A 14077-nucleotide genomic window follows, 5' to 3' on the forward strand; every position below is an offset into this window, starting at 1 on the left:
AGGACCAATACTATTCCTGATATACATCAATGACTTTCCTAGTAGTGTTACTCATGGTGAGAAAATTCTCTTCGCTGATGACAGCAATATTATAGTCACTGAGAGAACAAGAGAACTCCTTACCGAGAAAGCAAATGAAACTCTCAAGGAAGTTTACGATTGGTCAATAAGCAACAAATTGACATTAAACATAAAGAAAACTAATGCCATGAACTTCAGTTTGAAGAGGAAAAATGACAATGTTAAATTAAATGTAGATGGCACCTCTATAGACTGTGTAACAAATGCAAAATTTCTAGGAATGAATATTGACTCTCAGCTGAAGTGGTGCGAACACACAAAGGTACTTGCAAACAGAATGTCATCAGCATGTTATGCCCTTAGAATTCTATCATCTGTGTGTAACATGCAGTGTCTTTTAGTTACATATTATTCATATGTACACTCAATTCTTAGCTATGGCATTCTTTTTTGGGGAACAAATCCACAAAATATGAACACAATTTTCAAACTCCAGAAAAGAGCCATAAGAATAATAACCAGAAATAGTAGTCGAGCTCATTGTAAAGATCTGTTCAAAACACTGGGAATTTTAACTGCTCCATGTGAACACATTTACCAGTCAGTTGTACACATCAAAAGTAACATTGGCAATTACTGCACGAACAGCTCTGTCCATGACCATGCAACAAGAGATAGACTCAACTTACATTTACCAAGAAAAAATAAACATAAAACTCAAAACAGCATTTTCTACCAAGGAATAAAACTGTACAATAAATTACCAAAAGAGATTAAAGAAATTTCAAAAATACACTTATTTAAGAAGGCAGCTAAAAAGTACCTGTTATGCAATACATTTTATACATTGAAGGATTACTTAGATAAAGCAGAGTAGGGGTTTGATAAAAAAAATGTTATACAAACAAATAATAATAATAATGATGATTATAAAACATCCAATATTCCACATAACACCTTCACTTTATTATTTTTCTTCTTTTTTCCTTTCTAGAGACACTCTCCCCTCAAGCTATGCATAGCACAATACTAACACCTCTTCCTCTTTCTGAGCTCAACATCTCACTCATTATGAAGGGATGCAAACTCAGTTTTTCAGGATAGCAAATGGGAACTTGCAGTACAGAAAATGGCCCAAGGATCACCTGTGTGTGTGTGTGTGTGTGTGTGTGTGTGTGTATGTAGTGAGTGAAGTGTTATGAAACAATGTGTGTATAGTGTGTGCAGTGACTGATAGTGAAATATGAGTGAATAGTGTGGCATTACATTATTTAATGAGTTATTTGTAAATAAATTATTGTATACCAGGAGTAAAATCTAATGATTGTCTCTAACTAGAAGTCTGTAAATATATGTGTATACGAATTAGCTTATTGTAGATTGATCTAAGCTTGTAAATACTTTGACATGTCCTATATCCTTGTAAAAAGAGATCTACGGATGAATAAAACTACTACTACTACTACTAAGTCCCATACAAGCTTGTAGTACATAACAGTTCATCACAGAATCCTTTAATCACAATTAAATACGCGAAATTACCTTTGAAATGCAGCAGACTGAATTATGAACGTTACTAAACTCCACATTAACGTTACATATCACTGTGCATCTAAAAAAAAAAACACATTATCCAATATGGCGGCTAACAATGATTGTTTCTTTGCACACACGTCCTCTCCTTACCCTGTCTCGTAACAAAGTCCAGTCACAATTCCGATTTTCTTACTTTTCTTCGCTCGCCATGGTGCAACGCGGAGTCAAGGAATAAACATTTCGCTTGAGCAAGCGAAACGCGCCACCTAGCGATGTATCTTCACTTTAAACCGATAACAATAGAAAGGTTACTGAACCGACCAGTTTCTTCCGCCAGCTAATACGGGAACGTTAATCGTATTTCGTTCAAGCAAATCTAGTTCGGGGGAGTTTGGGGTTACCACGCTGCCAGTATGGGTTCAAACGCAGCCTGTTACCTTTCTTTCCAGTTTTATCGTACAGAATATCATTACATCACAAGAAATGATTCAGAAATAGTGATTTCCACCGTAGTAATTTCATTAACAAATCAATCATTACAGCACATTTTCTTCAGATGTGTGTTCTGTTTGTTGTTCATATTAAAATTCCTCATACTATAACAGCTTCACAGAGTTCTCAGCGATGTACGAAATGTTTCAGCTGCTGGAGGATTCTAAATACAGACGAAAGTACTCATCGCTAATCTCGACCTCCACTACTTAATTAATATCGATGAAAATTGTCTACGTTATTGTTTCGTGGGTGTTGCAGATTATTCGGACACTTTACGCTTAAATCTTCGTAGATCAAAGACAAGTATGCACCCGCAACGTAAAAAATATCCCACCCAAATGTACTCTTAGTTTGTCATGCCTGTGATTTTTATTTTTTCCAAGGCAGGTTAAAATTTTCACTAAAAAATTTCAAAATTCTCCCGGCTTGCTAAAGAGTAATAGCGAAATCGCTTCGAGGGAACATTCCATAATAAAACACCTTCTTAAATACTGCATCAGGTTAGGGCTCTTGCTTTCACGAGACTGATCAAATACGCGTCGTAGTTCATCAAAAAAAGAACTATATTTTGCTATGTCGCTTCTGTTACGCCCACTTGCCTCCAGGGCAGTAGCTTTCACTAAATATGCGTTATGATCTACGAATTTGTGTTTCGGGTGCTTCTGCGCAAATACAATCTGGAGTTATATTCTAGTGAAGCAAGCGATAGCGAGTAAGACGACTCTGTAATTTATTCTGCAACAAACGAAATACACACTTGAAGAACGTTTGCTGTAATGATTTATTTATGGAGAATTACAGTGAAAAAATGACTATTTTTGAGTAATTTTACATGACATATACTGTTTAATGATATTCTGTATTATGAAGCTGAAACAGAAAGTACACATTCGGGATTTGAACCTGTGCCGCCAGCATGGTGACCGTAAACTTTGGGCGCTACGTTCAGTAGCTCTACACATAACTAAAGTTCCAGGCATAGGGGGTACCAGTATGCATGAAAGGCCAACGTAGATTATTTCTAGGGGCAGTCGCATGAGGAGTTGCCAGCCAGTTAATCGGGAAATGTGTCTCTACAACATAACTAAGATATTAATATTCCTGATTAGCTGGTCTGATGATGCCTTTGTCAGGCAAAGGCAACAATGCGCTCATGGGTGTGGGAATCCTCTGAAAACATGGTACTAAGCCGGAGGCTACTTTCAAACGAAAAAATGGCTCTGAGCACTATGGGACTCAACTGCTGTGGTCATCAGTCCCCTTGAACTTAAAACTACTTAAACCTAAGTAACCTAAGGACATCACACACATCCACGCTCGAGGCAGGATTCGAACCTGCGACCGTAGCAGCAGCGCGGCTCCGGACTGGAGCGCCTAGAACTGCACGGCCACCACGGCCGGCCACTTGCAAACGAGACATCCTCGACAAATGCAAGTTAACTTATGTAAAGCTGAGAGGGAACCATTGCAGTGGACATATTTAAGTAATACAAAAGCAGCGTCAGACATACGTCTTAAGGAGTATATGGAGACTCGGTCCTACACCTAACGAAACAGAAGCGCTCGAGTGAATGTCGCAGACGCTCAAACTGGTGGAACTCCGGAAAAGGACCCGGGCGCGCAAGTAACTTACACTATGTGGCCTTAGTATAGCTAGACTACATCCTGACTGGTCCTTAGACAACGTTAGTCATGTCAAATCTGTGATGGGAATAAAATAGATATTAGCTACAGCATATTGTTGTTGTAGTCTTCAGTCCAGAGACAGGTTTGATGCAGCTCTCTATGCTACTCTATCCTGTGCAAGCTTCTTCATCTCCCAGCACCTACTGCAACCTACGTCCTTCTGAATCTGCTTAGTGTGTTCATCTCTTGGTCTTCCTCTACGATTTTTACCCTCCACGGTGCCCTCCAATTCTAAATTGGAGATCTCTTGCTGCCTCAGAATATACCCTACCAACCGATCCCTTCTTCTAGTCAAGTTGTGCCACAAATATCTCTTCTCTCCAATTCTAATCACTATCTCCTCATTAGTTATGTGATCTATCCATCTAATCTTCTGCATTCTTCTGTAGCACCACATTTCGAAAGCTTCTGTTCTCTTCTTCTCTAAACTATTTATCGTCTGTGTTTCACTTCCATACATGGTTACACTCCATACAAATACTTTCAGAAATGACTTCTTGACACTTAAATCTACACTCGATATTAACAAATTTCTCTTCTTCAGAAACGCTTTTTTGCCATTGCCAGTCTACATTTTATATCCTGTCTACTTCGACCGTCATCAATTAATTGGTCATCAAATAGCAAAACTCATCTACTACTTCAGGTGTCTCATTTCCTAATCTAATTCCCTCAGCATCACCTGACTTAATTCGACTTCATTCCATTATCCTCGTTTTGCTTTTGTTGATGTTCATCTTATATCCTCCTTTCAAGACACTGTCCATTACGTTCAACTACTCTTTCAAGTGCTTTGCTGTCTCGGATAGAATTACAAAGTCATCGGCGAACCTCGAAGTTTTTATTTCTTCTCCATGGATTTTTATACCTACCCCCAATATTCTTTTTTTTCCTTTAATGTTCGCTCAGTACACACATTGAACAACCCTGTCTCACTCCAATCCTAACCACTACTTCCGTTTCATGCCCCTCTACTCTTATAACTGCCATCTGGTTTCTCTACAAATCGTAAATAGCCTTTCACTCCCGTATTTTACCCTGCCACCTTCAGAATTTGAAAGAGAGTATTCCAGTCAACATGGTCAAAAGCTTTCTCTAAGTCTGCAAATGCTAGAAACGTAGGTTTACCTTTCCTTAATCTATCTTCTAAGCAAAGATTAATAATGATCGGAGGTTATTGATTGCCGCTTGTTCCCTGTCAAGGAGACGACTCTTATAACTTAAACATTAGATTTTAAGTCATTGTATTGTATTATTAGCGTTAGGCAAATAGCGTTAGACTATCAGAATTGGACCTAAACTAGTACAATAACATCAGTAGAAGAGGAATAAGGACTTTGATGTTTTTCAACGGCTCCACCACATATCGACGTCGGCGGCAGAAACTTCTTTTCCATTACCTTTACTGTCGTCTTCTTCTTAAAGAATAAGTTTCGTTAGAATTGGTTGATTTGAACATCACTTTATTAAGTAATAAAGTCTTCCTAAAAACGTGCGCGACAAGTTTCATAAAAGACATTTTGTGGTAAATAAGCAGATCAAGCTGCTAATAGTTTTTTTTTAATATTCTGTAACTACATTTTGTAGCAGTAACTACGCAAACAGTTGTGTTCTGAATCCATTTTATTAAGCCACTAGCTGTTTCGTGGCTTGTAACCACATCATCAGGTGCATTCCTGAACAATAAAAAATCATTAGGGATAGTGATTGAACTCCTACACATCAAAGTAAGTACAGACCCATAAGCACCTAATTATGAGAAGAGATAAAACCAAAATTGCACTTACGAACGTGGTCAACAACACGGTAGACTATAAAAAAGCCCAATCTTCATAGTTAAAAACAGTACGTCCGTAGAGACGAAAGCCAAGGGATAAAAAACTGAGCGACTGTGAACATCCTATACCAGGTTACTACTGCAGGCCCGATGGACATTACGGTTATAATTATGAAGGAGTGGGCATTCTATATTCTTCGCCAAGTTGTTTACCTTGTTTTAATATTTGTGAGTAAACGACTGTCTTTTTTTTCTCATAATTAGGTGCTTATGCCTCTGGTACGACTTTGATGAATAGGCATTCGATCACTGTCATTGTTTATTTCTTGTTGTTTAGATAGGCACCTGATGATGTGACTACAAGCCACGAATCCGGTTGCGCCGTAATAAAATTGGTTCAAAATACAGCTGTTTGCGTAGTTTTTGCTAGAAACTGTAATACTAGCCCGACCACAGAGTCGTTTGTAACCTGCCGGTCATCTTCTGACAGAATTTTTAAATTCTTTTCCATGCCGAATACCGCATGTCTATAATTTTAAAATACTGGCAAGTTTTTAAAACAAAAGCTTTTAGCAGCTTGCTGTAATTATCTTACAACATAATATCTTTTTAAGTAATTAATGCATAAATCCAGCAAAATGCATTTGGTGCATTGGCTATATGTTACTAATCAGTACTAACATACAAGTGCAAATAAAGATAAATTCGTCTCTTTGTAAACGGGCCGTTTCGAAATAAATGGCGTCACATATGCAAGACTAATAACGTTCTTACTCTGTTCTGTAGACGGCTGGAAAGATTACTGACGTTGCCTAATTCGTCTAGCAGTAGTTTTATTCCAGGGTGCTCTTTCTCGTTTGGCGCTATCGATGCTAGAAATGTTGTATTGTTCAAGTAGAACGCCTCAGATCAGCACGGAGAGAATGGGTGCTACTCTACTATTCAAAGTAACGCATTTCTCGTAGAACTCAGTTTCTGTCCTGATATATTTTTTCACTTGGCTGTGCTATTCACATACTTAAGTCTGATTAAATTTGCATGTTGATTGACACTTCACGTATTGGAGCTGATGTCCTCCAATCAGAGCGCACCACGTCACAACAGAACTGTTGACCGTTGCCAAACTTCCAGTTCCTTGTCCGGCTTTCTTTCTTCATGTGTCTGGAATTTTGGATCGCTATTCTTGAGCTTGCCCCCTTTTATTTTAAATTTCCTTAGACGCCATAACGATGCTATGGAAATACGCACCTCCCATACAAACAGAGATGCCATATCTAGCTGGGACCTCGTCGGGACACCCTGAGATGCGAGTGCATAAACGACGTATAAAATTTATTTAATATAATTACTTTTTATTTACAACACAATTGCATGGAAATTTTTGTGACAGAAGTAGTTGGTCCACCACATTTTTCGGGAGAATTTACCATTTTCAGCAAATATGTTTTCCGTTCTACTTGTTTATAAAACTCCATGCTAATCATCTTGCAGTTAAACTGGCACTGTAAGATTGATTCCACAGTCCCTGGCAGCAGTCTATTTCTTTCGTTAGTCCACTGGGTCAACATAAGCGACAATACTCTTTCCACAGTTGCATTATGTGCAGGAATAGAAAAGAAATACTAGCATAATTTTAGCACTTTGCTATTTGTGTATCTTGGTTTCCTCAAGAAAGTAAATCCAACTTAACACAAACTTGTTGACATAAATAAAATGAACTGAGGCTGCATTTACATGTTGCGCTAACAGATGGCGTTACCTCAGTACTCGAGCCAAGCTTGTAAAAAAAGTATTTTACAAAACCGGGATAAAATTGAATCTTGTCAGGATGTCTGGACAAGAAGTTTCATAGCGTTGACGGTCCCGATATGTCGGGCCGATGGCAACCCTACATTTACAGCACTAACCAAACACTAATGGATCCTTCGCACAAGATACAGCCGGCCGGTGTGGACGAGCGGCTCTAGGCGCTGCAGTCTGGAACCGCGCGACCGCTACGGTCGCAGGTTCGAATCCTGTCGCGGGCATGAATGTGTGTGGTGTCCTTAGGTTAGTTAGGTTTAACTAGTTCTAAGTTCTACGGGACTGATGACCTCAGAAGTTAAGTCCCATAGTGCTCAGAGCCATTTGAACCATTTGAGCACAAGATACGATTCAGGGTCGCCAGCGTCGGCAGAGACGTACCACGGTACTAAATGGAGCTGTGAAGGGCAAAAACTGTAGGGGAAAACAGAGATCTGAATACATCCAACCAATAACTGAAGAATGTAGGGTGCAAGAGGTGCTGTCGATGAAGGGGTTAGCACGGGAGAGGAATCGGTGACGGGCCGCATCAAATCAGTCAGAAGACTGGTGACGCAAAGACAAATAAAAATACAGTTTTTGTTTCAAGTGGCATTAATACTGAGGCACTGTGGTTTATTCGTGGTGATACAAGTACGGAATCAAAGTAGTAATGTTGTAACTATTAGAATTGTAGACACGAAAAACCATTTCTCATAGCTTTTAATTTTTTGTAGGAGAATAACAAAATGAAATTCAAGGAATAAAATCTCTCATATTGATTTCATTTACTTACACAACTCCATTCTTGGGATCAGATGTTGCAAAGTTTACTGTAGAGTTCGGTGTACTGTTGAGGAAGACGTGGCAACATTGTCAGCGAGTATTTCTAATTTGCAGCTAATGAACATGCCCGATCTTTCACATGAAGTACGGCAAATCATACATCAGTCGTGGTCTTTCCTGTTTACAATACATTTGCTTTTTCCGAACTTCTCTTTCATAGTAAGAATTTTAATAGCTTTTTGAGATGCTTGGATCATACTGTATTTCGAGATCTTACATGCTTCCATTGACACCAGCTCCGCGCGGAATGGCCGCGCGATTTGAGGCGCCATGTCACGGATTGCGTGGCCCCTCCCGACAGAGGTTCGAGTCCTGTGTTGTTCTTAGCAGAATTTAGATGAAGTTAGTTTAAAATTTATGTGTAAGTGTAGGGACCGACGACCTTAGCAGTTTGGTCCCTTAGGAATTTACACACATTTGAACAGTTCTGACACCAGTACTTCAGCAGCATCTTTACGATGAAAGCAGTCTGGACTGTATGCTTTGGAATTACGTGGAATGTGTTCGTAGCATTAGCTGACTCTTGTGTAAGTCTTCCGGAACTTCGTTTCTCTGTAATTACAAAGTCTCAGTAGCCGACAACTCTAATGCACTGCTTCCTGAACTCGGGTACGTGCGGCGGCCCTTGATCGAATGCGCGAGGCGAAAATGACGCGGGCCGGTATGCCGGCCGGCCTCGATGCGATTTTTAGGCGGTTTTCCACGTCCCGCTAGGTGAATATCGGGCTAGTCCCCACGTTCCGCCTCAGTTACACGACTCGCAGACATCTGAACGCGTTCGCAGTATTTCATGGCTTACACTAGACGCATACAGCTGGGGTACATTAATTCCATCCGTGAGTATTCAGGGTCGCGACATGAAGGGCATCCAGCCATCCTCAGCAACTAACACCACCAAATCCATAGTAACAGGACCGACCTCTCGTTGAAGCAGGACAAAAGGCCAAAGAAAATGATGATGTTTTTAGTGAACAAAGAGGTAAGCAAGGAAATTTTCCGTACCTGATGACGTATATAGGTGTTGAGAATGCTGCTCCAGCCAGTAGCAACGTCTGGCTTTTCCGATCACAAAATTCACTGTTAAATTATGGGTGGCTGACAAATGAGTGATGAATCGCTGTAATTTTTCACTTTCTGAAAATCAGTTTTATGTAGTACAGTTCGTGGCAAGATGTTGGGTATTAAATTCATACATCATGCAGATCTCACATTCAGTTTTTTATTATAATAAAATGGGCAATCGTTTACTGATTATGAATTACAATGAATTCGCCGTACTACGCCCTGATAGCTTAACCACTAACATATGTTCTTCCTTCCATAACACCAGTCATATAAGTGACCTTTCAAATAACATCCTTTCTTCTTTAATTGTAGCACATCGAATAGACACATTCTTCAGCAGGTCCTTCCATACGTTACCCTTCGAATTTCACCAGTACATACTGAAGTTAAATCACATTCCACACAGATGATAAATTTTTTTAACGGCCACTATAGCAACTTTACGTATCTCTCTCGCGCAACAAGTTACCACCAGCCGCCAAAGACTCCTTTACTGGTCTGTCGACTTACTCACTTTCAAATGTGTACGCTTACTCTACGCCGCACACCCTCTTGTGCATGACGTATATCGTGCCACCAACCAACACAATGAGCACCATTACTCTCTCTCGACTTCACTGTCCTTCAGCTGTCTCTCTCTGATCGACTGATTTTATCATCGATATTAATTTATGTGGGCACAGAACTTAAATTCCGTAACATATGCAGGTCACTTTCATGTATATATAAATTTAACATTCAAAGAAAAATTTCTTCTCAAGGTTTTCTTCTCAAGGTGGCGCTATGGTTGAGGCACTGGACTCACATTATTAGGAGCATGATACATATCCATGGCTGGCATCTGACTTAAATGGCTTTTCTAACTTGTATAAGGTGCATGCTGGTCCTTCGAGAGAAAACACGGCCACTTAGCTGTCCGTAATGTACGTTCCGAAACGGCTCCGTCTCTAATAATCTCGTTAAATCCTAATATTGCTGTCGATTTCTTTGGAGTGAACTGCAGTAGGTGCCCAGAGATTTTTAGCCAAATATTTGTTTTCTATACATGTATCACAGTCTTGAAAATTCCCTGTAGTGTAGGCTCAGGGCTGACGATCTAAATAACGTATCGACTCTTTCTGATTGTACTTATTTTAGAGGACTATGTTTCTAGTATAATCGGGAGGAATACATTCTGAATAACATATGATAATGAATCTCATTTAACTAATTTCTTTCCACAGGGACTACAGAGCCGAAAAGCTCAGCGGAGACTGACCTGAAAATAGTGTATGAGTGGTCGGCCGCTGATAATATGTATACCATGGCGGTGACGGGATCCTGTGACTATGACAATGGTGGCACGAAACAGTTCGAGTGGAATGTCCAGATCGGTGATGAAAAAAATTCGGTCACGGTCAACCTGGTGAATATCAATGACAATCCTCCTCAGTTCATCAACCAAGAACGATCCTGCAAGGTCGAAGTAAGTATTCTGAAAGATCTCATTCTCATTGCAGTAGCGTTTATTAACTCCAAGTTTGGACTTAAATATGGAATATTCGATAAAAAACTGTGTTTTGATGTCAAATATTGCATATTTCCTTCTAGATATGTGACAATAAATAATGCATTCTGTTGCTTGCATATCAGCTAGATATAACGTTAACATGCTGATAGAAACATTCACTTGTTTTTTAAATATTGTTGGAACAGAACTAGAGTCACATTAGTCACCAGTTTTAGTTTCAAAGTTTGAGCCTGACAGCTCATTGGTAGCTTTTGTTTATTACTCTAAAGAAAAAGGATGCGTAGGAGGCGAATTCCAAAGCTCATTAAAGAGGTGTTAACTTTCTGGTGTATGCGAAAATCTGACATCAAACGCCTTAAGTAAAAATTACACATAATTATCGTTTATAACGAACTGGTTTTCGATCTACAAAGCAAGCCAAAATTATAAATATATTTCATTGCATACCATGAGACTACGTTAGTGCATTTAGCTTGTCACTGAGATGCTAACAATTTCCGAACCTGCTGGTCTATACAGTGAACAGACCGCTCCTAGGATCATGTGAAATATTAAGAAAAAGTAGCACAACAGAAACTATTGAACATCCGAATTTCAACGTTCGGTCCTATAAAACGTGATATATGAATGCTGTAGCTCACGTAGGTATAGGGTTTCGTCAAACTGTGGAACCAAACGAAAGGTCACAATGAAATCTTGTTTATTACTGTGATATGAATGAAAATGATACGAATCACTGAATATGCAGAATAAATAATTATGAAGTGCAAAAAGGCTCAAATCACTCATTAATCATACACAATAATACCTTGGCACAGATGGATGGAATTGGAAATGAAATGATAGAATTAGACAAGTCCACGTAAACCCCAGTGGTTCCTGAATTAGTCAACATATTAAAGGAAAGACCCAGTAAAGTACTTGTGAGCACCAGTTCCCTTGCCTTATCGCGTGTCGAGTTCTACTGACATCGTGAATTAGTGTAGAAAAGCCAACCTCTAACTGAAAACAAACGACTCTGTGGTTACCCTGTCGCGACGCATGCAAAGCCTAGCTTACACGACAACACTGGGTTGCGCCATTCGTTGCGTGGAATGAGTTGCACGCAAAGAACAGACACCATATCCATATAAGTATATCAGTTCTGGCAATACCGGCCATGACCTTCTTCTTATGTGCGGATGCACACATATTCCAGAACTCTTACGGGACCTGGTAAGAATGTCTTCCACGAGTAATGAGTGTGTTGGGGTGGGACACTACGAATGTAGTGTGTGGACATACAAGGTGAGAATGTGGGTCTCATGGGAGGCGTGCGAGAGATAGTCCCTGCAGTCGGGCTATCCTCTGTGCCCTCAGTTGCTCAGATGGACAGAGCGTCTGCCGTGTAAGCAGGAGATCCCGAGTTCGAGTCCCGGTCGGAGCACAAATTTTCAGCTGTGCCCGTTGATAAATATCGACGCCCGTCGGCAGCTGACCATATTAATATAATTCTAATTTCGTTCTAGGCGGCTGCAGGTCATCCATGGTGTCTTGTCCGAAAGAACAGTCACCATATCCATATAAGTATACAAATAAGTCCACCTTCACAATAAAACTAAAGCCAAACATTTCGCTTCTTGTCTTCACGGTACATCCGTCCTCACTGACAATCCTAACTCTGACCCCACCAAGCCTCCATATATCTACTATACTAGCCAAGGCACATCGGTTGCTCCCTTACCACTAAACTTCCAGTACTTACACTCTACCTCACGAGAAAGTTTAAACCCTCTCCAGTCATTCTCTCGATACCCTCAGCGCAATCTCAACAATGTCCTCTCCCAACGTAACTCCTCCATCAGTCATGCAAAAGCTCATGCTGCTGAAACCTTTATCTAACAACATTCAACCATATCGTCTATCTATTTAAAACTCTAAAATATCTAGGAGTAGCGCTCGATAAACTTCGCAAGCCCTACCTAATAACCAACCGCAAGAGCCCACATCAGACTAAAATCACTAATCGACTAAAAATGAGGAATATATTTCACATCCATCATCCGGACAGACAAGGCTATGCAAGTGTCGCATGAACTTGTCTCCTCCCAAATTTTACCACTCCTTGAAATCTATGAACAAGATGCACCCTGCTTTTCTTTTCACATCTCTATATCTTCACCCAGTCGTATGATGTACCAGTTTAAACAGTGCCTTTACCTTTTCAAATATTTAGAACACTCTCAGATATCCTATGATTTTCAGCTTTAACCGTATAACTGTACATCACACCCTCATAACTGTATGCTGAAACACAAGTATTTAACAAAACTACTCGATTTCAGACCTGAAGAGGACAGAGAGTTTTAATTGAAACTCAAGTCACAGAATGTGCTTAATGTAAGTGATGGCAATGAGGACCGCCAAGTGTTGGAATATGTCACAGTACTGTGTGTGTGTGTCTGTGTGTGTTGCATTTAGCAAGTGTTCTTTGTGTTCTGATTTCTAGTTTCGCATTCAGTACAAAACTGATAAATGTCAAGAAGACTGCATGGTCACAAGCCTACGTATGAAAATTTTGTAAATTAAAATTAACAATAACGATTTTAAATATTAATTTAAATTTTATAATATAAAGCCGGTAATATAAAACATGTATATTATTTTGTCGTAGGAAATTTAGGACTTTGAGAACTCGTTAAAAAACATGTCACACTTATGAGACTTGTGGTTTTCCTACAAATTTAATTTTCAGGAACATCTGTTTTTCTCAAAACTTTGTGTCTGCTTTGGGTCTAGTTCATTTACCGAATTCAGAGACAATTTGTTTCTTTCACCCCGCAACTTAATATTTATTACAGACAAAACTCTCTCTGTGAATGCTGAAGTGGTGGGAATCGACAATAGATAATAAATTAATTTGTATAAATTTGTAAAACCATCATTTGTCTTGTTAAATATATGCTGTCGTTTTTTGCAGTGGATAATCCTGAAAAATTTACAGAAATATGCATTTGGTTATATAATTTGTTTATCAATGCAATTTTGTTATAAAGATCATCCATATTTAGACTGAGTTTTTGAAAGTTTAATTTTCAACTCTGTTATGAAAATGGTCAATATCAACATTGCATTTCAAATTAATCTTGCTCAGTGTAAACTATCAGTTTGTGTCACTAAAATCAAACCATTAATTTATGTATTGTTAGGATTTATCAACAAATAATGAAAATTGAGTATGAACTTTATTAGTCAGTTCAGGTGATGACAAGAGTATAATTTTTTTCCTATTTCATGCTTAAAAAAGAGATCATGTGTGCTCTTTGCTAGTCTGTTTTCAAGATTATCCACGCTGTTATGCACATCCAAAGTCGTTATGC

At 39.2% G+C, this 14077-nt stretch overlaps 1 protein-coding gene across 2 annotated transcripts in view; it reads left to right on the forward strand.

Annotated features, from left to right (window-relative positions):
• The window catches only part of LOC126278373 (cadherin-23-like), a 520639-nt gene that overhangs the window by 192492 nt on the left and 314070 nt on the right, over positions 1–14077 (forward strand). For both annotated transcript variants that reach the window (XM_049978447.1, XM_049978446.1), the window contains exon 4: positions 10432–10673. In XM_049978447.1, coding sequence (XP_049834404.1) covers positions 10432–10673 — 242 coding nt within the window. The remainder of the gene's footprint in view (positions 1–10431; positions 10674–14077) is intronic.

Source organism: Schistocerca gregaria, chromosome 6, assembly GCF_023897955.1.
Source record: "Schistocerca gregaria isolate iqSchGreg1 chromosome 6, iqSchGreg1.2, whole genome shotgun sequence".
NCBI classification, from domain to species: domain Eukaryota; kingdom Metazoa; phylum Arthropoda; class Insecta; order Orthoptera; family Acrididae; genus Schistocerca; species Schistocerca gregaria.